Source organism: Plectropomus leopardus, chromosome 22 (assembly GCF_008729295.1).
Source record: "Plectropomus leopardus isolate mb chromosome 22, YSFRI_Pleo_2.0, whole genome shotgun sequence".
NCBI classification, from domain to species: Eukaryota; Metazoa; Chordata; class Actinopteri; order Perciformes; family Serranidae; genus Plectropomus; species Plectropomus leopardus.
In genome coordinates, this window is record NC_056484.1 from 8,577,226 (window position 1) to 8,602,198 (window position 24,973).

Consider the following 24,973-nt stretch of genomic DNA (forward strand, 5'->3'; position numbering starts at 1 on the left):
TCCTTGACATGATTCCAGCCAGTTGGTCCATCAAAGTTTCCTTAGTTGCTGTCGCCGTTGTTTCTCCAATATATCGATGAGCCAAAAATACCATAATATCAAAAATAAATGCAACCCTTTCACAAAACAATGAGCAATAAATAATAATCAAGTGGTGTTCTTGTACTGTATATGTACTGTATATACACAGAGAGTTAAGTTTGTTGTATATATGTACACAAAACAACTTTCAGACTGGCTTTTTTTTTTTTTTAAGCACACAGCCTACGACTGGAATTTGAGTCTATAAATCCCAGAAAAAGCAACAACATAATAACTTACACAGAATCCTCGAAGAGCAGACGGGATAATGCACAATGACTATGTTGCTTGTAATTTTCGCCCCCAAAAATAGAAGCAGTGGTCTGGAAAAGAAAGGAAATATAAAAGAAAAAAATGTAACATTTTTTTTAAGGTAGGGTGTAAAAAAAAAAAAAAAAAGCCTCTAGAATTCCATAAAATAACTAGCTTATTAAAACATTGATTGACAACAACATGCACAATTCTCAGCCTAGGGTGGAGAAGGTTATGATGAAGCACTTTCTCTGCACCGCGGCATGACTTTGCAGTTTTTGCATGTAATAATGCTTTTCCAATTCCTCATTTAAGGGTGCTGTTGTCTGTCTTTGCTTGAAATAGTTCTTTTAAAATAAGAGTTTTTAATCCATTCCATGTATCTTGCAGTTCACATGCTCAGGTCGCAGAGGGCGGCATCATTTCTGCTTCCGTAAATGTATCTATTAACCGTCCTCTCGGCATAAAGAGTCCGTCTGCTCGCAAACAAACACCTCACTTTTTGTCCCAGTTTGATTTTAGTAGCTTATGTACAGGAGGTTGAAGTGTCTGCCAGGCCTTATCCTCACACATTTACAGTATGCATTCCAGTTTTTCAGTCCTCTTTGTCCTCTTCACAGGTTTATGTGCGTTTGTGTCTTTGAATGAGAGCTCTATTGTCGAGTGCAGCTACCTATAAGTGTTGTTTTTTTTTATGGTTCTGCTGTTATCATGGCGAGGTCACTGAATCATACATTGGACACACAATCTACAGAATGTGTTTGTGTGTTTATGTGTGGATGCATGGTTTTGTGCTTGTGTGTGTACATCTGGCTGCATGTGTGTGCTGTTTTTTTTGCTCAAACGCTACGCGGGGGTCTTTGGAGCTCATGGGTCCTCCTGTTGCGGCCCTTCTTGTTTTCCTGCATCCGTCTCCACTTGGCCGCATGCTGGCTGCTGCTTGCCCGAGAACCCCCGACGACCTGAGAGCCAGCCAGGCCGCCCTGCCCCTTCTGGTTGTTTTGCGTCTTCTGATTGTTCTTTGGCGCCTGGCCGCTGAAGGTACCCAGATTTGGTTGAGCTTTCTGGGTAGTCTGGCTCCGTGCCGGCCCGTCCGCTGTCGGAGCGCCAGCCTGAGGCCATGGTCGGCTCTGTGGTGGACTGGCTTGTTGCTTCTGGGCGTTTGGAGGCAAAGCTTTAGGCCGTAACGCGAGGTTGGAAGCGCCGGTGCTTTCAGGTTTACTCTGACTGCTGCCGCTTGGCGTTTTCACCCTCTTCTGTTTGCGTTCTTTCTTCCAAACTCGATCGCAGAACTCCTCCACGCTGTTGAGGTCTGGGTGGTCCAGGAGAGACAGGAAGTCTCGATACCACAGCCTGTGCTTGGGAGAGTGACCTCCGCCGCCTCCAGATAATCCAGGCAGGATGTCACCCAGTCTCTGGGCGGGGATGACCTGGAGGTTGAGGCGCAGCAGGGGCTGGATGAAGCCGTGTTCGACGGCCTGGCAGTGGTAGACCCCCGAGTCAGACTGGGCCAGACTGCGTATGAGCAGACCCTGGTCTGTACGGAGCACCCTGTCATCGAGCTTGATCTGAAAGAAGTAGCAGAGAGAAAGACAATGATAAATAAAGAGCAAATATTGGGACAAACATTCATTATTTTTGGGAAATAATTTAGATTTAAGGTGGGAACAAAACAAATACATTTTCCTCCGACAGCACATGAATATGAAAGCAGCCTTTTGGTATCAAACTCAAAACACACTTCATGCTGAGTGAACCTCAACAATACAGTTTCAGTACAACCTGAGGCCACGTTCATACAGACAAAAGCACTGTGTTAAAAAGGCTCCCGCATTTTTGATCTGTCATAAAAATAAATAATAGATTATGCTTATAGAAGATATCATGATTGCTGCTGTGATAATTTCCCAAAGAAGTAAAATCCTTCCTCTTAATATTTCTACCTGCTGTGCTGTGGTCTGTTTCTAATGAACCTTAAAAAAGAACTTCACCCACAAAATCATCATTTGTATATTGATTACTCCCTCAATGTTATGTTGAATTCTGGAGGAATACTTTGTTTTTATTGCCTACCTTCATGGGATGAGTAACTAATACACAAATGATCATTCTGTGGGTGAAGTATTCCCCTAAAACTCTCGGATCTGCGACTCGGATTAAACTTTTTGTATTGTATTTCTTCTTGTTATCAGTATTTAAAACCACACGCCCTGAAGGCCCGGTTAGACAAATACAGCCACAGAAGAAAGTCAGGCAAAAGTAATTAGTTACATCATTGGGTTAAAAGTCAATCTAAACATCCACACCCCAAGGCTAGCACCCTCGGGGCTTAAAGGTCAAATGGGTCATTACATGATAACACAGAGACAAAAAGGTGCAGAGATGATGTTTTCTTTGCAGCAATTAAATTAGCGTGAAATCGAGCTCATCCAAAAAAGGATGTGTGGCTTTTACAATCACGCAGCTGCATTTGACAAAAATCAGCAATGATGTGAGAAACATACGCACCTCGTGCTTGCGGTCGTCGTTGGGCTTCTGCAGCTGCCAGTAAATGAGCGCTCTCTGAGACTTGGGGCTGCACTCCAGGAACATGCTGCTGTTCTCCACACCGTACACACTCCTGTCCTCCACGCTGCCTCCAAAGCCGTCCACGTCATCTACTCAAACCGAAACACACACACAGGCGAGGGCAATGAGACATGTGGCAAGAAAAGGAGAGATAGAGCTTTGATTCTCTGCCTGAGCTGACTGAGATTATTCTTGCCAGTTGACTGGCGTTTTTCATTGGTTTATTTTTTATGAAACTGGCAGTTCTCTTGCATAAATAGAGCTGAAGGACAATGAAGAAATAAGAGTGGAGAGCTGGGGGAGAGAGATAGAGCGTGTGCAAAGAAAGAGAGGCTGCAAGGCGACTTGGCCAGCAGTGTTTGCCTCTGCCTCCCCAGCAGAGGGAGAGATGTGTGTAACATACAGCGGAGAGTGTTGAGCATCGTCTTTATGATACAGCGTACGCTGTACGCACTCAGGTTCTGCCAAACCTGTTGAGCGTGAGACATACAGCCGAAAACAGACTAGTGGAGGAAGACAAGAAGGAGAAATGCAGCGCGGAAACACGTCAGCCCTTGTAAAGTAATAAATGATTATTTTTGGTCTGACATTAAAATAAAATAGGAATTTATCTGTTAATTTTGTATAGAAAAAATACACAAAACATAGCAAACAGAAAACATCTTTCATAATACTGATAAAGTAAAAGTTGGATTCTGGTGCATTATCATAATAATTTTCCTAACATTTTTCTCTTCACAAGCACTGTGTTTATTGTGAGTGTTCTTGCAGCAGGAAAACTCTGTTTTTTAATCGGGCTCGGTCCCAAAACTGCCTCTGTGGTTCGGGCTCATTGGGCTTGGACAGAAACTGTGGTTTCGTGGAGGATCAAGATTTTTGGGCCGATCAAAGGTAGCTGAAAGTCTGTATACACAATCTTTTACTTGCTTCAGCAGACCTCACATTCGTTCCATTGGAATTACACACATTCATGTGAGTCAGAAAGAGGGTGTGTGTGTTTGTGTGTGGTCATTAAAGTACCATGATGCTGAAGATCTGAGCACTGCGAGAGAGGGTCTCCGTTTCTGATGTCCTGCCGTCTGGTTCGCCTGGAAAGAAAACACAAAGACAGTTAATGGTGGAAGTGGGTGTACTGATAATTTAAGCAACAAAGAATAAAGCAATAATGCACTTATCACATGTCCTGCTCACTGTACTGTCTCGTTTTAACCACTAGGGGGCAATGTTACCCAACACTATTCCACACTCAGCTTCTTCAGGACTGGAGAGTGGATATTTGTTGAACCTTTATTCCACTGTGAGTAAAAAAAGCTGGCAAAACGTAAGAAATATAAACCTGCCGAGCAATGAAACAGCGTGCTTCATTGCCTTCTGATGAGCCGTTATTATGAAACACATACAGCATTGTTTCACCCTTGAAAAACCTTGTAAAAGCAGCCCCACTCTTTGTCCTCTCCATAAGAAAGTCCACTATGTCATTCAGCTTTTTATTTTTACTGCGATGGTGCGACGTTTTCATATCCTGGCTTTACTGACTGACTTTGTCTCCTCTGGTTCTAGTTGCCATGGTTTAAAATCTAGCTGTAAAAATCAAAGCCGGGAGGAGAGGTGGGGTAAGCCAAAGGTGAGGCGAGGAATGGAAAGAAGGAAGTAAAGGTAGAGGAAAATAAGGGGAGAGGTAAAAAAAAAAGAAACAGATGGAGAAAAATGGTCAGTTTGGTGCTGGGCGGGTTAGGGTGAATTCTGCACACAAAAATCTTAATTTCTGTGTGTCATACATGTTTTAGATGCTCGTCTTTCTGCCTCGTTCTCTCACACATCCCTCCTTTGAATGGACTAACATTCCTGTCTTTTTTGGCTGTCTCAGCACGTGCGGGGCCGGGTGTCTGGTTCTCATTCGGGGAGGGAAAATATTTGCAGTGTTGAGAGGAGAGCTGAGAGGAGCCGGTCCTGGCCTTAACCACGGGGTGTGCCACCTCCTCTGTAACCCTGCCAGGCTGGAGTATACCCACTGGCCTACTTGTGCTGGTGTGAGAAGTTCTGGATGAATGAGATGCAGGGGTGTAGTGCGACGTGTGTGTGAGGGCTGCGGTGGTCAGCCTAATCCCGCTGGATACAGCAGAGGGTAATTTGAGGGTGTGTATGTTCATACCTCCTGGCTGCAGGGTGAGGCGGTCAGACGGCTCCTGTTGGCTATAATTTAGTGTGTGAGTGCTTGCGGAGATGTATATTCGTGTGTGTCTTTATGACTGTGTGTGTGTGTATTTTTTGGGCTGTTGGGTGACGGGATCGCAACTCAGAACAACTGTTGTTGGCAGAAGTTATAACCCAGGTTGTACCTCTTGGAATGCATGCGTGTATTTAATGACTGTATTTTGTGCCCGTGCAGTATTTTGTCTCCGGATTACTTCCATGTTTAGATGTTTTGGCATGTACCATGTAACCATTTTTTTTTTTTTTTGGACTCACAGCACTTGCTAATAGGCCAACGAAAATCTGACGTTACAGAAACAAGGCTGAGATGCCCTTGAGCAAAGCATTTAAAGCCCATTGTAACAGCAGGCTGCAGGTGCACTGATAACTCCCAGGTGTTGTGACGACATTAATACAAAGGCAGGATGTTGCTGAAAAGAAGCATGCATGCTCAGCAAACCCTCCGAGGATAAATAAAGGTCAAAGATTTGTTTGCTGCATGTGCGCTCCCTACCTCTTGGCGGTAGGAAAGTATCTCGAGCACTCGGTGCCGTCCCAGGCGCAATAAGGGTCTCTGGCCAGGCAGCACTCAGCGCAAGCTTTCCCATACACCTCGCAACGGTGCAAAGACATCTGCGATACACCCAGGCCCGAGCCAAGGTACAGCTGTTGCTGTGGGAGCGAAAGAAAGAGCGAAGAAGTAAAAGTTGAGTATTCCTGTGAGGCTCACTTGGAAATGTTCTCGTAAATGAAGGTGGCTGTGGGTTTGGCTCTCAGTAGGCACATTGAATTTCTTTGTATATCAGTGTTTGCTTAAGGGCCCAGAAGCTCTCACTTTTTAGTTTCGGTTCTGTCAACAACTTTTGGATAAATTATTATGTGTGAAAACAAGTCTTTACCTGCTTGGTGGACAGCTCCATAGCAGTAATGGGAGTCGGCTCCTGCACAAAACAAACAGCTGCTTTACTATCTATGGACATTGTGTCTATATTTATAGACATCAGGTGCATAAATTGTTGTTAACACTCAATTTTCAATGTCGTACCCTGAAGACAGTCATCTCCTCCAGCACCACCTCTTCCAGGTCGTGCCAGCTCTCTCTGGGGATCGTCACCACCTTCAGCACCGTGCCCATGTCTGAAAGAAAAAAAGACACTTAGATACAGTGTATGTGAATAAAAGTATGTTGAGATCATGTTTACTAGTAATGAAATTCACATTTTAAAGTCTAAATCTGCAGCTGCCTCTCTGTGTTGGAATATGTGCAATTTCTTTATGTTTACTGTGAATAAATGAAGATTTCTCTGAATACAGTTTTTACTTGTAGTTTTTAATTTATAGATTCTAGATGCTTTTTAAAAAAAAGAAAATGTTATATATATATATATATATATATATATATATATATTCCAAACAAATGCATGAATTTCTTTTTTTTCAAAAGGAGAGGAAAACAGCAATAATTTTCAGGTTAATAAAAAATAAATACAATATAAAAAAATATGAAAATCTATGAGTCAATATTTTTCTGATTTAAAAAAATAAAAATACAAAAAATTCGAAAGAAAAAGAGTCTGCCATCAAACCAAAAATTTCTTTCATAAGAAAAAAAAGAAAGTTAGAGTTGGATTGTGATGCATCATCAGAGCTCATTTTCTCCCCATTTTTCTCTTCACATTTCTGAACTGTGTTCAAAACTGCACCAAGAGGACTTGGTTTGCTGTGTGGGATTCAGAGTCTTTTTGCAGCAGGAAACAAAACACCTTATGAGTGCATCGGGACATATAATTCAAGTAAACGATATAATATGCTGGACTTTACGACAAAAAAAACAAAACATGTAGACTCATACAGAAGTTATCCCTCCCAATCACCATTTATGACCCACTAGAAGTTATATATTATGCAGAGACTCTTATTCTCTTATTTTCGTCTTATTCTTTGTGCTGTGTACGTCAGGTAAGGTCAAGACTTTATAAAACAGCAGCCGCTATCTCGGAGACACAGCGCTCAAATTTGATTGTTGATTTAGAATTCAAATGCCAACATCATGAAAGAAGCTTCAAAGCTTAAAACTATTTGGTGCCGCTGTGTAAAAGACATGTTAAAGCACAGAGACAAGCTGTGTACCTGTCCCGATGAACATGACATCATACTGTCCGTCCTCTGCCTCCACTCTGTCCACCACCAGCTGGGAGAACTGGTATTCCACGTCCGTCCGCACCATGATAGGACGCCCGCCTATCGGGTGCACTGGGTTGTACATGGCTGGGTGACCCCTGGCGAAGGTGATGACATCATCAGGAAGGTCCTTGGTGGAGTCGAATCCTCCGAATGTCTTACTGGGGCACTGAGAATCAGACATGTAAAAGTAAGTTTTAATGACTGACAGACGATTAATGTTTATTTATTTAATTTCTGTATGCTAATTTGATTTTTGATGCTTTTATAATCACTGCATTTTTGGAGATTTGCTTATGTGGAGACTCACAGTGCCGGGGCGAGGGTATGGCACCCTCCCTTGGAAAGGCACCCACTGGTAGTTGGGTCCATCTCTGTGGGCGTAAGGACCCAGGAAGACCCTTCGGATGTCTGCCATGTTGTACATACACACTGCTGAGCCTTTAAAGATGTTACTGCAGAGAAAAAGAGAGAAACGTAGACAAAAAAAAGTTAAAGGATGAAGAGAGGGAGGGAGTGAGAGTGCGGTGAAAGAACGAAAGATGACAGAGACAAACAAAAGGGATTCACAAACGATAGGTCACAAGACAGGGATTAGGAGCTCGTGAAATACTGAAGAAAGACAACAAAATGACCCTTCATCGCACAAAGACAGAGGGGAGCAAGGTTGTCATTACCTAAGTATAGGAATGACAGATTGGAACTTCTCTCTGATTGCTTCCAGCCTCTTGAGAACAGACAGGAATTTGGGCACGCCACCAACAAAACGGGAGACCTGGTTCAGAGAGCATTTGAAATCCCCTCCAATATTTTTGCTCGCACAAGCCAGATGGGTGGATTTTGCTTTCGCTTGCCAGACAAGGTCCAAATCAGGCAGGTCAATCAATCATACGAAAAAAAGGGAAATTTTGTGGATTTTATTTCAAAACATTCTCGGTCTCAGGTCGTCCAGAAGACAGCAATTTGAGCTGTGACTCATTAAAGTGGAAAATTTGGGAGTTTCTGAGGAATATTCCAAGAGTTATTAAAATATTCCTGTGGAGATTGTGACAAATAAGCTGGATGTTTAAATCTCTGCGCACCATGAAGTCTATTAACCTCTGACACACATAAGAGGGATTAGTCTCACGATTTCATGTCGTTATTTGCTCCAGAAATCAACGTCATTCATCAGCTTTTTGTCACTTTTTACAGATGGCAGATTTTAATTTGGACAGGCAGCGTCTTGCATTTGCAGGAACCAAACGCTTCAATAAGATTTCGGGACGTCCTTTGTCTTGCTGACTGCACTGGGAAGTTGTATCAGACTAATTAGAGATGTGGCTGGCATACACACAGCCGACAGTCCTCACCAAAGCGTGGAAGATGAATGGATTAGCATTTGAAAATGTTAATTACAGAGAAATTCAATTAACTCTGAGGGCAAAAAAAAAAAAAGACACTCCAATATCTGTGCTTAAGAAGAGGGTCGAACATGTGTTTGTGCAGATACACACAGGCGCAGGAATTCTGTCGACCCCGCCAAAATTGCACACAAACAGCGGCACAATCAAACATTGATCTGTCAGTGGCGGCTTCTTTGTGCCTCATTAAGCAGTGATATTAAAAGCCGGTCCCTCTGAATCTCGGCTCTATTCATCTCTGAAAACCGGCCACTTAGAAAACCAATTAAACCACTCTAATTCCTCAATGCCCCGTAATTGAATTTTAAAGTGTGCGTGTGTTTGTGTGTGAGCACAGGCGCACATGTGAGAACGTAGGTGTACGCCCACCACCGCAGATCCGACCTCTTGCTTTGAAAGCATTTCCAGAATTGGGCCAAGCGATGCGTCGGTATGCTTGCGCCGCTGTTCTTTTCAGCCTGTCTTATCATAGTGGTGATTGATGATGAAGTGTTTGTCCTCCTTTCAAAAAGACACTACTGGACACCCCCTCCTCCATCCCAAAATGCAAATTCATCATCATGATAAGTGCCACCATCTGTGCCATTTTAACTCACTTATCTGCCTCGCCCCATGCCTTCACCTCTCTGCGTGCTTCAATAGAGCCCCACCCGGCCCTCTGAAAACCCCATTCAAGGCTGGGGCGGCAGCCAGGGCAGAGACGCGCGTTCCTGCTGAGTGAATATCGTGTTTCTCTCGCTCCTTTCCTGCTCCATAATCTGATTTCCCTATAAGCCCCTGCCAAGGTTTCGCTGTAAAGAAAAAAGGGGGGACAGGTAGCTGGGAATCGGCTAAAAGCAATTCTGAGACGAGGGGAGGGGAACCATATGTGGAGAAAGCAGCCATGAGACACCTGTAAGTGGATTACGGGACGGGGAGCGCTGTCTGGGAATTTGACGGGGGCACGCTTGGTCGCTCGCATCTTGCCGTGTCATTTGAAATGGTTAGGAAATTACAGATAAAGGAAGAATTCTTGAAGGGAAATATGAAGCGTGTGTTTTTCAGATACAGAGGAAATAACTTGTCCAGGACAGTTGCCCGCTGAATTTATTTCATCTCCCTCTGATCTCCTAGCAACAAATCAACAAAACAAAAATTATACTACCAGCGTCTGACAAGCTGTTTGAGCCTTTGCGTGCACATTTTTTGGAGGTCATCGTGAAAAGTTCTGGATGGGTTTATACCTGGATGTGGTGAATATTGCGTAGATAACTGGATTCTTTGGGTCCTTGGAGCTCATGAGAAACACATCCTCTGTAAAGCGAAAAAAAGGTGAAGGTGAGGCTTTTCAATGGCTTTTGAAGGAGAGTCTGTGAGGTTAACTTCAAATCCAAATAAAGAACACACACTTACGCAGCTCATCAAAGTGTGTATCAATGCCGTTGACCCCGGGCACTGAACACATTAGCCGGGCCTTGAGGAAAGTGGTCCACTTGTTCACCAGACTCCTGTGACCTCCCATGTCATTCTGTATTGCAAACACATAATAACCTCAATATTATCTCTGCAGACTCTGACAAAAATATGTTGTTTTTTTGTGAAACCTGTGGAGAAACTTAAGAAGTATGATAAATAGGGATGTAACGATACCAGAAATTCATGGTATATCACAGTAAAAAGTCCACGATACAATATTGATCACAAAATTTAAAAAAGGAAAAAAACAAAGCTGATGTTTTCTTGAACTGGTTCCATTTAGGACTCTTGGAACCCTGGTTCTATCTGGTGAACCAGCTCTCATTTACACCGGTTTTAAGTAGAATCAAAACCACAACCATCGAGCATGTGCCATCAACAAAGAGCGTTGCATAATGTACATTGGAGGTAAACAGTAGCAGCAAGATGGCAAAATGCATTGATTACCGTCAAACTTTTGTTCTGTTATTACAAATATTTGTTTTTATCCAAAAACAAGCATGGACCAGCTACTAATATGACCACTGCACACTCTTCATTTTCAGAAATTTCTTAGTAAAGGTCTCTATTGTTGCCTTCTCCAATCTCTCTTTCCAACCTGTAGAGTGTAACATGCCCACTGGTGTTATTCTTCACGCTAAGGAAAACCTGAAATTTTTAGGTTCCAACTGGCGAGAAACTTTTTTGGTTCCAAAACAATTTATTTCTGGTCAAAAAGCAGAAGGGAACCTGTTACATGTTGGTGGAAAAGGGGTATCTGTGAGTGAGTGAGCTTTGTATGATTGCGCCCTCTTCTGTTTAAACAAAAATCATGCCATCAGGGCTTTACATTAAGCTTGTTTTTGTAAAATAAATAAAATCAACAAAGATCAGGACAATTTTATGATTTATTAATGTATAAAGCATAACACTAACAGATAACAATGACAAGATTCTAATGTAAACATTGTTTTTTGGCCAGTTTAAGGTGGCCGGGGGGAGTTTTTTGTAAAGATTATTTTGGGGGGCTTTTTTACTTTTTATTTGATAGCACAGTTCAAGCAAGAAAGTGGGAGAGACAGAGAGAGGATGACATGCAGCTAAGGGCCAAGGCTGGAAACAAATGTGCAGCCACAGCACAGTTATCAGCACGGAAAAATGGGCAAAGCTCGAATTGGAACAGCACAACAGCTAATGTTAGCTTCTGGACAAAATCTATGCAACGTTCTAGAGATATTTACTGTTAGTAACATTATGTCATTCACAACATTATTGATCCCAGAGGTAACTTCTATAGTGTCCAGGATGTTAGATTTTTCTCATTAGTTCTGTCACCATTTATTGTACACTTGCCCAATCAGGAAATGCATGAGGTATTCATTTGCCTGAACACAAATTTACTTGCTCAATGGGCATTTGTTAATGTCATCGAGCCGTGACAATTTCCGACAAGGAGTGATAGTTGAATGCACTGTGTAATATCTTTGCAGATATTGACACTGTTACATGATGTTATGTATCGTTACATCCCTAATTATGAATATTTTCATTGCTTCAGTGTAAACTGTGATGAAGATTTTGTTTGTGTGTGTGTTGTTACCTTACACAGTTGTCCTATCCTGGCGATGGTAGCTTTGCCAGTGTGCTCTCCGTCCATGGCATTCTCTTTGAAAAACAGGAAGATCTTATCGTCTTCAGGGTTGTCGCTTTCCGGGATCAAGTGAACACCTATAAACCTGGGGTCTGGAGGGAAACAGAATATACATGAAGCACAGAAGCATTGTCTGCTGTAAGATGTGTTCATACACACATAAATTTTACAATCCAACCTCTGCCCCAATGACAATCCTCTCACCCCTATTTTACACCTCCGAAACCAAATCCCCCGTGATATTCTCCAGTCACGGCTCAGTAATAACAGCCATTCACTTTACACCCTTGTGTTACAGTATCTGACTTTACCCCAAGTGAGCCCTCCAAGTCCAAATCCCACATAACCCCTTCTGTAGGCCACATCCTCACAAACACACATGGCTCTGATTGTCCCCGAAACACTTGAATAAATTTATCTCGATTTTAAGCGCGAGAGGAAATCAAAGCTAAACAGGGCAAAGCGAGGCCTCGGGGCCGGGGATATCTCTTAACTTGAGGCGACTGAGGAAAGGTGGCCATGGTCACTGAGGCGTCGTCACGCGTAAAACGAGCCTGTGTCTGAAATCTCCGGGGTTAGCCGGAGAGAAACAAGCAGTGCCATGTTACGCCTCCATGGCCGTTTAGGATATAGAGTAGCTGTGAAAAAGACGAGTGTGGCCAAAGTGGGGAGCAGATTTATAAGTGCTGTGCGGGTGCGAGACCTCTGGTATGAATCATGCGTACCCCACACACGCCTCATAGCTCCACTATGTGAATATGTGCCATTAAATCTACACATTCATAAATTCTGCCTTGTGTGCCCTTGCATACAAAAACAGGCTTCTGACGGTGTCGCCAACCATTGAGGTCGTACAACTCATTACATTTAATTCCAACAAAAGGCCACTGAAGTTCAATCCAACCTCGATGTTGATTGAGAGGGCATTAACCCTTTGAAACCCCGACTGACATCGGTTTTCTGATGCTGCACTCAGACACTTTTCACAAGCTATCTAACACTTTGAAATCTGAGCAATTTGGTTTTACTTCTTCCTTAAAAATGAGAGTAAAAGACAGTATCAAAGTTGGCAAGAAATGTCCCACAAATTGCAAGAAATAAGTACAGGGTGACAAGAAAACGACCTAAAAATTAGTTTTAAAAAAGAGGGAAAGATTATTGGGAAACGAACCAATTTTTTTTAACATTTAAAATAAATTTATTTTTAAAAATTATGTTACAGAAAAAAACATAATAGAATATGTTAAATAAATAAATACAAATATTTTCAGCACTTATTTTTAGGTCATTTTCTTGTTTGTTTGTTTTTCCCCTCTTTTTTTCTTATTAAGAAAAAAGAGTAAAACATTTTTCAACATTTTTTATTGCTTATTTTTGGGCCATGTTTTGTTTGTTTGCTTGTTGCCTTCTTCCCATAGTTTTTGAAAAAAATCAAATAAGTGTGCTCAGGTTTCAAAAGGTTGAACTGTGAAGAGATGCGTAAAGAAACTGCATGAATAAAGACCGGCAAAGCCCTCATTTAACCCTAAATCCTTTTTTAGACCCAACTGCTATTAAAGATTCATCCCCGAGTTTCTTGTTACATTTGAGTACCATGTAACCTTGTTGATAAAGGCTCAATAGAATATCCCCATCCCAGTAATCCATGCAATTACAATCCCTCCTTTGTGGAGAAGGAGTTGGATTTTGCCAAATGGATGCAGTCCCCGGCGTATTTGTTTGAACAAGGTGAAAGATCGATGGGGATTAACGCTGTAACAATGGCTTCTCCCTTTTAAGTCGCTCTTTATTAATATGTCACAGTAATCAGCACAGCAGAGAGCAGTGTTTGTGATTTTTGATGGTGCTGGGGGAGGGAGAGAGGGTGGTTGAGGGTGGAGGAATTTGACTCCACTACAGGAAAACAGCTGAGAACGGATTAGTTCTGTGGGAAAGAGGGGGGAAAAAGGGATGGCACAGCTTGAGGGAAAGGTTCAAACTGACCTTTTGTGGCTCCCTAAGTCCTCCGCGGTGCCGAAAGATAGCCAGACAGACTGAACAGTCAATAACCCCCGCTGCCGCGCTAATCTTACTAGCACAGGCAAATCCAGTGACTTTGTGAATGGGCTCTGATATCTGATGTCTGCACATGAATGGAAATGATCGGAGACTCGAGGCTTGTGGGAGAATTTAATGCTTCAAAGTCCGTTGAAAACCTCTGTGGTCGTCTTCAAAACTGGCCAATGATAAGGGTTTACTTCCACCTTGTACGGAGTAGTTGAGGTTTATGTGTGCCACAAGTGTCCAATTTTACTTTAATAGTAAAGTTTGATAGAGTTTGGGAGGTTTGAAATGTATGTTATCAAGTTTTGGCAGTCTGAACACTATTAGCCTCCACAGTAAGCTTTAAAATAGAAATAAAAATTGGAAAAAAAAGGCAACGTATTTGGGGAGACTACAATGACAAAACCCAAAAAGATAAACTGCAATGTCAAATGACACAAAATAACTCTTCAAAAACTAGATTGTAAAAAACATAGATTAACTTTTTTTAAGGAAAATGCATGAAATTCAGTTTTTTCGACCGCTGTTGCGAATCAAAACTTTTTTCTTTTACCATTCAGCCATCTTGAATCATGCTGCTCTGTTCTGATTGGATGATGATCTCCCAGGGTACGGAAAATAGCAAAGTCCCTTCCCATGAAATCAGCAGATGTGCCAGAGTACAGCTCTCCATCTGCCAGTGAGAAAAGTGTAGTTAGGAACAAATGACCAGTTCATTCTGCAGTGAATATGTGTATTTCCTGGAACTAATCAAGGCAAGAGATCAAACTCACCGATCAGGAGTGAGGCTGACAGCATTTTGGGGTCGTAAGGGCTTTTCCCGCGGCCGTTCTCAAAATGGGAGGCCAGTCGAAAGATGTTGTCCTGTAGTGGAAAGGATCGAAGTTCAGCACGAGGCCAGTGAAAACCACATTGAGCCTGGCTAAAGGTGCATAAATAGCCTGTGTTTCAAATTACACCAAATTCTCATTATAGTGAGCTGCTTTTGGGGTAGGCAGCCAGATTTGTTCTGCTTTGGTCATAGATCAACGATAATTTCTGTAACAAGAAGGAATAACTGGGTATACAGTGGAATCAGGCAGCAAAAGCACAGCTCACACTCCGACTCAAAACAAAAGTCTCAAAAGAGGGACCAGACTCACTTTTCTTTAAATCAGTTACTGACAACACTACTTTAAATGCAAGTGAATGCATGCAGGGTCTTCTATACTCAAAACCTGCATGGTGCTAACAGTCACTCCCCTCCCCATTGTTGATCTGCAGAACCCACACTGGTGCATTGATTAACCTGTAGACCTTTATCAAGATGACTGATTAAACCTTTATGTAGGGGAGAGGTTGTTTAATTTCCATCGGCTGAAGTCGAACCATGTAGTGACCACTTTTTTACTCTACTTCCTCACACAAAAGAAAACATTGACGAGAAAATAATCAATGAAGGGAATGGTTACTGCTGTGCTTGACAGAAAAATGTGTGTGTGTGTGTGTGTGTGTGTGTGTGTGTGTGTGTGTGTGTGTGTGTGTGTGAAAGCATGCATTAGTCATGTTGTGGAGACACTGGAACACAATCACATTGTGGGGACCCACCTGCCTTTAAGGCCCAGACACACCATACCCACATCAAAGATCTAGGGGTGAGGAAGGCCAACTGTTGCATTGTCTCACGTTGCTTTTGTCTCAGCCAAAATGTTGCTTTGAACACACCACAAAGACTACAGCAAATAGCCAACTAGCATGTTTTTTGCACCTGTGTAAATAGAGAAAAACTCTCCATACCAGCAGGTGGCAGTAGTTTGTATTTATCATACAAAAGGGGAAACTGGGAGACCTACAGGACGGATTCAAGGTGCTTTTTAGCCAGTTAGCACATCAACAAAACAACCTGATGTTAAAAAACAAAAGATATTTACTGTGTGCGAACAAGCAATAACCCAAAGATTACACACCCTTTCAACCAAAGAGCTCCATGCCCACAAAACATAATTTTAACCCATATAAAAAGTTTATTTCAATCTCACATCCTTGACTTCCATCTCTTGTCTGGTTACTGTTTGTCAGAGTAATTTCATCTACTGACGGACTCTAGTGTCTCTGACACAGATTCAACATGCTAAATCAGCCTTAAAAAGAGAGCCAACAGTGTGGGATACGCTGCAAAAAATAGGGAGACGGATGCTCTCCAATGGCCGTCGTCTTGATGTGTTGAGTTGGCAAGTCCTCATAAGGTATACTGTTAAATTTTAGAGAGGACTTGGGTTAAGCTTAGCGTTAAGTTAAGGGTTAGGCAAGTAGTAGTTTTGGTTAGGAGATGTCAGGAAATGACTGAAAAAAAAATCAGTGTAATGTCCTCTGAAGTGATGTAAACAGGGCCGTGTGTGTTTGTGTATGAGCACAAATTCTTTTAAAAAACAATAAAGTACTCTGTGTCGTTACTTAACTTAAGCACTGGTGTCAAATTTCAGGACTCATTAATGAACGCTCAATTGTGATCAAGATTAGCTTTGCCTTTATATGTAACTGATTTACCATGTGAAATATTTTTTGAACCAACATTAATGCATCCGATGTATTACCTCTGCCCTCTTGCCCATTTCCAGGAAAGAACAGATGGGGTGGAAGGCTCCTGTGCCACAGATGTACAGGTGGGTCTGGTTGTAGGGTTGGAGGACCCGGATGAAGTTAGAACACTCTTTCTGGAAAAGAAATAAGACATGGAACATTAAAAACTATTGCCAATGTATAATATCATACAGTGAGACATACATCTGGCAAAGAGATATTTTGTAGGCAATACCTTTCTCTGTTTGTGTAGTAATCCTACCAGGATAGTATATTATATAGCCTTGCAAAGCATGTGGAATTTTATGAAAGCGATTGCATATGTTAACGTTAACCTCCAGAAAGCCTCCTCCGTATCATACAGTTTGAATTAAGTTTTATCCTTTATGAAAATAACGTTGACACTTTTAATAGAGAAAAGCACTGCTGTGATTGAGTTGAAACTAGAGACTAATAGGAAGCAGAGAATAATGGAGAATATAGAAAAGCTCTGTTGGAATTCCCTTTAAAGCGGGGACTTTCCAGTTGGATTGGAAAAGACTTATAAAAGTCTCCTTCAAGGAAATCCCACCTGTAAGTCAAATCTATCTCAGATCTTTAATGATCCATATGTTTGAATTTACCGGGGGTGTTTGGGTTGGCTGGCCAGCACATGCTGATAGTCCCAGTGGTGTGAGACTGTTTATTAGAGTGCTAATCAACGGGATTGGTTAATGTAGGAGGGTTATTAGCAGCCTCGAGGAGTTGATTTGGGCACATGTGTTTAAGAGATTAGGCTGGGGTTTGCCTTATTAAACATACACGCTGAATATCCACCTAACAAATAAGTAGACATTTGCTTGGGGATTTGGAAACGCAGCGCACACATCACATCACATGCAGACAGCCAAATTACCCTTCAGTCTTTCTCCCCTTTAACACATGTATCTCCTCAGGCTTCCAAACCTCACAGACATTTCAGTATGATGATTTGATGATGTCCCTCATATGAGACATAAATGGATTCGAGGCTTCCACTGAGTTCAGGTTTGAGTGATGACATTTTCCAGTGCAACACCAAATTGATTCTGGGATCACACAGTGCAAAGCTTCTCCAGCAAACAGAATTTCTGGCTTTTATTCAGAAAGGCAGAAATTCATGTTTAAACTCTGACTCTTTCGCCTCCTCAGAAATTTGCTTAAAGGTAGAGTTTGACATTTTGAAAATGATGCTTAGTCATTGCTTCAGCTAGCAGCCTGTTAACTTACCTCAACATAAAGAATGAAATGAGGTAGAAACAGTGAGCTGGCAAGTCACTGCACCCAGCCAAGAAATAGTCCCGCACATAAAACCCAGCAATATATAGCCCAGTCTATATAGAAAATATTTGCATTGTACATTTCTGCAAAACATGTATATTTGTACATTTCATACACATCATAACGGTGTTTCTAGAGTGATGTAGTATATAAGTGGCACCAAGTTAAGCATGCTCTGCTGTGAAATACTGCAGATTGCTGATGAAGACCAACAAACAACAAAACTGGATGTTTTTTAGAGACTGCTGGCCATGTTTCCAGCAGCATTGGTGCCACCGAATTTTGGTGTTTTCTTTTTAGCAGTCCAAATCTGCGTTTCCCGCAACCTTTGTGCCACTGAAAGTGGTTTCTTTTTAGCAACCGTTGGCTGATTTTCCAGCAGTGTTTGTGCCACTGAACTAAGGTAATTCTAAGTAATACATCTTTGCATTTCCAGTGATGTTTGTGCCACTCGAGAAGTTAAAAAAAATTCAATATTTCCCTCTTAAATATATTGGAGTAACAGTATAAAGTGACATGAAAAGAAAATACTCGAGTACAAATACCTAAAATTTGTACTTAAGTACAGTACTTGAGTAAATGTACCTAGTTACATTCAAACACTGCAGAGGACAGAGAATCTGCAGATAAACACACCATCATACTTCTCGCAAGTCATAAGTGATGATTGAGAGGGATTACTTCCTTTATACATTTAATTGATGCTTTGTTTTTTAGGAAAATCCCGCATAGTTTACCTTTACCCTGTTGTAATACAAAACTAGTTTCTAGTAGTTTCTCACTGACCAGGTTTCATTCAAGCATGCAACACCTTTAAACTGTGCATGTTATCATTAACCCATCCTAACAAAGATTGCACATTTCAGCCATAGGACTATTGCTGAGTTTACAGAGTAAGACCCAACTTGCATGAATCCTTGTGGCTGACCTCAATCCTGCACGTCTCTGCGTCTATTCAACTGTGCAACTTTAATGACTTTACCCTCTGTGTTTTCTACTGTTGCACAGCGGGTGCATATGTCCCCCCCACATCATTCTCACGACCTTATTATATGCATTTCACCAACTCCTATAATCCCTGTCCAATGTCAGCTCTGTTTAGGATTTGACATGGCTGTCTTCGAGTTTGACTCATTAGCTATGTGGTAGGTAGGTTGCACATAAACACTGACAGACGATAGTTATGCGAGTCACTCAAACATGCGGCTCTGTTGTGCCCCCAGGTGAAAAATGGACTCCCTGATCACAAACCATGTCATTATGTGCAAACCACAACACCCGCAGAGGATAAATGAGTCATTATTGGATCAAACTAATGACTCTCTTCGGACCGGGTATTGATGATTTTCCATGAGAGAAATGGGTGGACAGATTTGAATGTGGGTTTGTATATATTTGGACGAGTTGAGCGAATTTTGAGATTATGCTGAGGTCTCTAATTGAATATGGAAAATGCATTGGAAATTTTTATTTTTCCTTTAATATCTGAAATATCTGGGAAAGTGTTCAGAAAGACATCAGGCAGCTCGACAAAATCGTGAATCCACACTCCAGTATCTGAACCTTTTGTTCGCTGAATCAAACGCAACAACCTGGGCCATGTTACACACTCATCCTGCCAAAGAGAATGATACAGCCATCAGGCATTTTGGAAAGGGGCAGCTGTTACATTTGTTCTGCGGCTGTAAATTGTGGTTTTGGAGAAATGCATCACTTTGGGAGCTCTGAATGCTTTAGTAATGTCCTAATCAAGGCCTCTCCATGCTGCACTCCGTCTCTGCTCTCACCGCCTCATTTTCAAGGGTAAACATTTTCACAGCTTGCAAATACCTCATCATTGTGTTTTCTGCGATTTGGTGCTGCCAGAAATATTCTCTTTCCACTGTGCGAGGGCGAGAAGGTGTAGTGTTGCTTGTGTGGCTGCGACTTTGTGTTTGCGCGAGAATCCCGGAAAGCTGGCGGCTGAGTTAGACCCCAGTAAAAACCTCTGTGATTTAAAAGGGCTACGTAATTCTGGATAATCCTAAAAACCCTGCAGCCGCCGCACTCCAGACTCATCCAGCCGTGAAATTAAGATCAGATACAACACAGAGTGGGCCTATCCAAACACAGAGATAACACACACCAACACGGCCATGCACACAAGCAAAGCTGGTGGCATATAATATGTGTTCAGCAAACTTGGGCAGAATGGCACATGTGAGCTAACACGTCGTGCCAGATAACGAGAACTCAAACACTCCCACATAAATATGCACACATGCGCACACTCTGAGGCACAAACATAAACATACACCCAACATTAAACTGTAGCAAATAACCTCTGTGGTAATGCATTCCCGTGCCTTTGAGACACTCTGTACACCTTAATGTGACCGAACATCTGTCGTACAATGTGTTAGTTGTTGGTTTCACTGGGGGATGGCCTACAGAGAGTACAGTGTGCCAGAGGTGAAATGCAGCACTGTTCTATCTCTTTTGTGTGCAGTAATTTGTCTCCTCTACTTTCTAATCTAGTCAACTTCTTCTATGCCGTAATGTTGGAACCAAAACATGCATTCCAGAGAAATTTGAAGACTTACATGGATCCAGGACAGACGTATAATTTGTTTAACAATAGCAACAAAAATTGCAGGGAAGAGCTCAAACGATGATGCCATCGTGAATGTGGACTTACCCCAAGGTCTTTCCCTGCCCATTTGCATTCATCCTTCTTCGACGGGGTGGCAGGCCACGCGATCTGTGCAAATGAGAGACAGACAAAGTCATACTGTGCTGGAGGTGGAGAGCAGAGATTTGCATGTTGTTTCACGAAAAAGGCGGTGAGTCAATGCTGTGAATCAGAGGAAACCAAGGTTTGTGTGATTCCAGAAGAATGACTTTGTATTTGTCATGTTTTATATTTACAATTTCTAGTTTGCTCACTTCCTTATTCCCCTCTATATCCCTGGTCATACCATCAGTGTTGCGCATCCACATGATCAATGAGGGATGGCTTTTTAAACAGCATAATGATAGACTGCACAAGAGTGGAGAAGGAGAGGGGTTTAGGTGACTAATGAATAGAAATGAGGAGAATTTAAAATTACTGTGGTTGTATGCCTCCGCATACCAGTCAGTTTGCTTAGTCCATCCTTGACTCAAAGAGGATGTTTTTGCCAAATTGAAAGAATTCCCTCAAGGTGTTTTTGAGATTTTGTCTTCAAAAGAATGAGACAAACAAGGTCTCAGTGACCTTAACCTTTGACCTATGAACACCAAAAGTCCTCCTTTATCCTCAAGTCCATGTGGATGTTTGTGCCAAATTCTCTTCATGGTGTATTTATTACCTTCATGAGAATAGATGTGCAAACAGAGGGACGGACAGTATGGAAACATAATGCCTTGTGTTAATGGAATAATGAAATAAGATTCTGTATATAAGAACACAGGTAATATTACCCTCTACACTTGCTGTGTCTATATAGACATTTTATATAGTCTAAATATGGGTTCTGGTTCAAATTACAGCATTTTAAAAGTTAAACTCTTCTCCACAGTTCAAATCCTCAGCATATGGTTGTAGTTTTCACTTCAAATATGAAGAGAGAGTAGGCTTTTGCTCCTTTGGTTTGGAAAAGATAGGAGTCACTGTGAAATAGAGGTTTTGTATTGTCCTGAAGGCGAATCTGTCTGTGGCCCCTGGTGTCACATGAATCATAAACACACATGGTGAGTACAAGTGCAAATGTGTAAGGGAGTGATTAAATACTCAAAAATTGGGTGTGAATGAGCCTTTTTTGCTGGTGGCCACATAGATGTGGAAGAACAAAGAAAATGTATGCACATGCATGCACACAAATTATTATGTCCATACAACACACACGCATTTCGTATTCTATTCCTACACTTTATCTCCTCTCTAGATCAGCTGAGTTTTCCTCTCTTGGGAATCTGCGCTGCACATTTCAGGGTAATTACATTAGATTTGCTTAATCACTGCTTTTTGGCCTTTATCTGATAATGATGCAAAGATCAGAACAAAAGAGTGAAAAAGGGAAAAAGAAAAAATACACATCCGAGCCAAGGGCAAAAAGAATTCTGAGACACATACTCTCTCTCTGCATTGACTATGTATTTTTCAGCACTTTCATTCCCCTGCTCAGCTCTGTGCAGCCTGCAGGCAAGTCTGTGTCAGTCTTGTGTGTCTATGATAGCAGCTCGAATCTGATAAAAAAGACTGTTAACCTAGTCCAGGTGGAGTAATGGAATTATGGACAGCCCTGTCTGGACCAAGACAGACAGTGGGAGGGATGGAGGGAGGGGAGGAGGTGTAATGGACTCCAGAGGGAGCATTGAGAAGAGAAGAGAAGAGAAGAGAAGAGAAGAGAAGAGAAGAGAAGAGAAGAGAAGAGAAGAGAAGAGAAGAGAAGAGAAGAGAAGAGAAGAGAAGTGAAGAGAAGATATGAAAAGCGAAAATGGGAGAAGAGAAGAGAAAATATGAAAAGCGAAAATGGGAGAAGAGAAGGGAGCATAGAAAAAGAGAGTAGAAAAGGAGAGGTGAGAAGGTAGGAGAAGAGAAGAGAAAGGAAAGGAAGAGAACACAGGATAAGAGAACAAAAGAGAACATAGGAGAAGGGAGAAGTAAAGAAGGAAACACAGGAGAAGAGGAGAGAAGAGAAAAGAAGACAAGACCAGAGAAAGGGAAAGAGAACACAGGGGAAGTGAAAAGAAGTTAACTGGAGAAAATAACAGGAAAAGAGAAGAGAACATAGAAGACATATGAAAAGAAGCGGACATCGGAGAAGAGAGGACAATAAAGCGTTGTACATCTGAATTTTACCATTTTGTGGTCTCTGTTGATGTTGACAAGGTCGAATGAGAAGATGTGGTCCTCGGCTCCGACCAATAGTCTCCCTCGCTCCTCATCCAATAGGAAAGCGTCGTAGCTCGAGCTGTTGGCCAAGCCATTGAAGGTAACGAGGTTGCTGGACTCTAACATCTCTGGAAGACAAGGAGAAGAAAAAGTTGGTGCTGATGATGTAAGGGGCAATGTTGGCTGACAAAATATTGAAATCCCACATTTATACGGTACAAACACCACAGCACTTGTAAAAATAAATGTGAAGTTAATAAACTAAAAGTGTGGACTATAGACGCAAAGATATTGTATTAAAAAAAGATTAAATATTGTATGAGAGCACAATTATTCACATCTAAAAATCAGCACTTAGTACTTAAATTTTCTCTTTTTTTTGCTCTCTGTGGTGATAGGTGTGTGTCAGTAGCTTTAAATGTATTTGCACTGAAAAATCACCCACTATTTTATAGTTTAAGTGCAGAAAAATTGTTTGCCTTTGCCTCGAGCAAAAAAATATCAGTTCTCATGCAATCAAGCTGCCTTGTTGTATGAAATCAGTCAATTTTTCCATGTTTGTTTAATTGCTTTGCACACACTTACATGCAGACACATGTCAGTCAGGTATAGCGTGAGACATTTGAAGTGAACACAGCATGCCCCAATCAGGGACACAGTTCAGACTGTTCAGCCGTGTGATTGGTTGAATAATTCATATGGAGTCGGGGCCAGGGGAGACGCTGTGTGTAAGTAAGTAGGTGTGGGTGTGTGTGGCGTGTAGCTGTAAATGGGTTATTATGTAAATCAACACTGAAGAGTGTGTGACTGCACAGTGTTCCATTCAGGTGTAAACCGTCTTTAAGTATAGAGTAACAATGTGCAGGCAGGCTAAGTGGAAAACCAGCACAAGACGTAACGTATGAGCCAAAGTCTATCCAGACCTCTGACAGTCAGTTAACTTTTAACCACCAAAGATGAGTTCCTTCAACTCTGTTATTACATTAACAAAGAACCAAACTCCCTTCCTGAGACCAAGTTTACCCCCTGAATGAATCTGGTTTGTGAACCTCATGTGTCACCAAAAATACAACAAAACAGTTGTTTTATACTTAGTATTTTAGCATTTGCATAAAAAGTTTTCTAACAACTATAGTTGGTTAAAAATAGAAATGGTAGATTTTTGACTTTCTGAATAACTTTAAATTTGATGCCTGCAACACATGCCAACAAAATCTAGGACAGCAGCATGTTTGCCACTGTATTACATCATCTTTTCCTTTATCAACATTCAGTAAATATTTGGAAACTGAGGAAACTGTTTTTTAAAACACTGAAGTGAAATTCTTTCTCAAAATTCACAAACAGGCCCCCCAAAAGTCATCAAGATACAATATTATTGCATTTTTAAAAGTTGCACACTTAGTATTGCAATAACATATATTGTGATGTATTACTTTATTTAATTGCAGAAAAATGTATGTAGAGAGCTGAAAAGGCAATTGACTGTATTATTCTAGTAGTCTACCAAAAGTTAATTATGTATTCGCAAAAATAATAATAATATATACATACTTGGCACCCATGTATCCAAGCAATATTGCCGGACAAAATTTTGTGATACTATTAAATTGAAATTTCTGTATTGTGAGAAGTGTCATATTGCCAGATTCTTACCAATAAACGACTCTAATAAAAACACTTCTTTATTTGCTTTTCTTTCCCAAAACATTCTAATTACTGCATATTTCTATTGTGAAGTTAACTAAAGGCCAATAAAAATATCTTTAATTAAATTTCTGAATAAAACAATGGAATATCTAAGCTAATTAAATGGCAGCCCTCCACTTAATGTGCAATCTGTCAATCAAGAGAAGCCTGTTTTCACTCATGCAGTACAGGTTTCTTTAAAATATTGTCATAATAATAGTAACAGCTGTTTAAAAAAATGAAATGAACAGAAATTGAATTAACCCTTTCACCGTCTGCCTCTGGTTGCTCCACTGGATACATAACATGTGCTTCATATTTTCACCACAGGTACAGTCTTCTACTACATCAGCCTCACTATCACACTACATCATCCATCATCATCAGTGTCACCGTGCAGCATGGACACACGCAGGCACACAATATAGAAACCAGAGCACACAAACACGTATACACACTGTATGTATGTATTTATAGAAACACACATGCACACACAGTCCAGTGGATTGTGATCTCCCTGCTCTCTCCACAAAGCTCTGATTGACGGGCTGCTATAGGAGCCATCTGCGCCCACTCACAGTGTGTAAGATCTTGGACATCTGTGTCTACATAAAAGAAGGGATTGATGGAAGGGGAGATGGAGGAAGTGGTGTGTCAACCGTGTCTGTGTGTCGAGTACCGGTGGGGTGGATGAGGACCGTGAGAGGGCGTGGTCGTCACCTAATAAAGACGGTTGCAGCTCATCTGCGTCAGTTGGATTTTGAG

General features: G+C 41.4%; 1 protein-coding gene across 1 annotated transcript in view; it reads right to left on the reverse strand.

The window, feature by feature from the left end:
- Window positions 1-1,171: 1,171 nt before the first annotated feature.
- Window positions 1,172-24,973, reverse strand: part of sema3aa (sema domain, immunoglobulin domain (Ig), short basic domain, secreted, (semaphorin) 3Aa) — a 41,181-nt gene continuing 17,379 nt past the window's right edge. Inside the window, exons 2-17 of the mRNA XM_042510947.1 lie at window positions 22,487-22,647; window positions 20,342-20,404; window positions 16,380-16,499; window positions 14,580-14,670; window positions 14,360-14,479; window positions 11,713-11,855; window positions 10,071-10,185; window positions 9,902-9,971; window positions 7,586-7,730; window positions 7,225-7,444; window positions 6,140-6,231; window positions 5,994-6,035; window positions 5,609-5,766; window positions 3,922-3,989; window positions 2,842-2,990; window positions 1,172-1,901 (exon numbers count right to left, since the gene is read on the reverse strand). Coding sequence (XP_042366881.1) covers window positions 1,173-1,901; window positions 2,842-2,990; window positions 3,922-3,989; window positions 5,609-5,766; window positions 5,994-6,035; window positions 6,140-6,231; window positions 7,225-7,444; window positions 7,586-7,730; window positions 9,902-9,971; window positions 10,071-10,185; window positions 11,713-11,855; window positions 14,360-14,479; window positions 14,580-14,670; window positions 16,380-16,499; window positions 20,342-20,404; window positions 22,487-22,647 — 2,486 coding nt within the window. The 3' untranslated portion in view covers window position 1,172. The remainder of the gene's footprint in view (window positions 1,902-2,841; window positions 2,991-3,921; window positions 3,990-5,608; window positions 5,767-5,993; window positions 6,036-6,139; window positions 6,232-7,224; window positions 7,445-7,585; window positions 7,731-9,901; window positions 9,972-10,070; window positions 10,186-11,712; window positions 11,856-14,359; window positions 14,480-14,579; window positions 14,671-16,379; window positions 16,500-20,341; window positions 20,405-22,486; window positions 22,648-24,973) is intronic.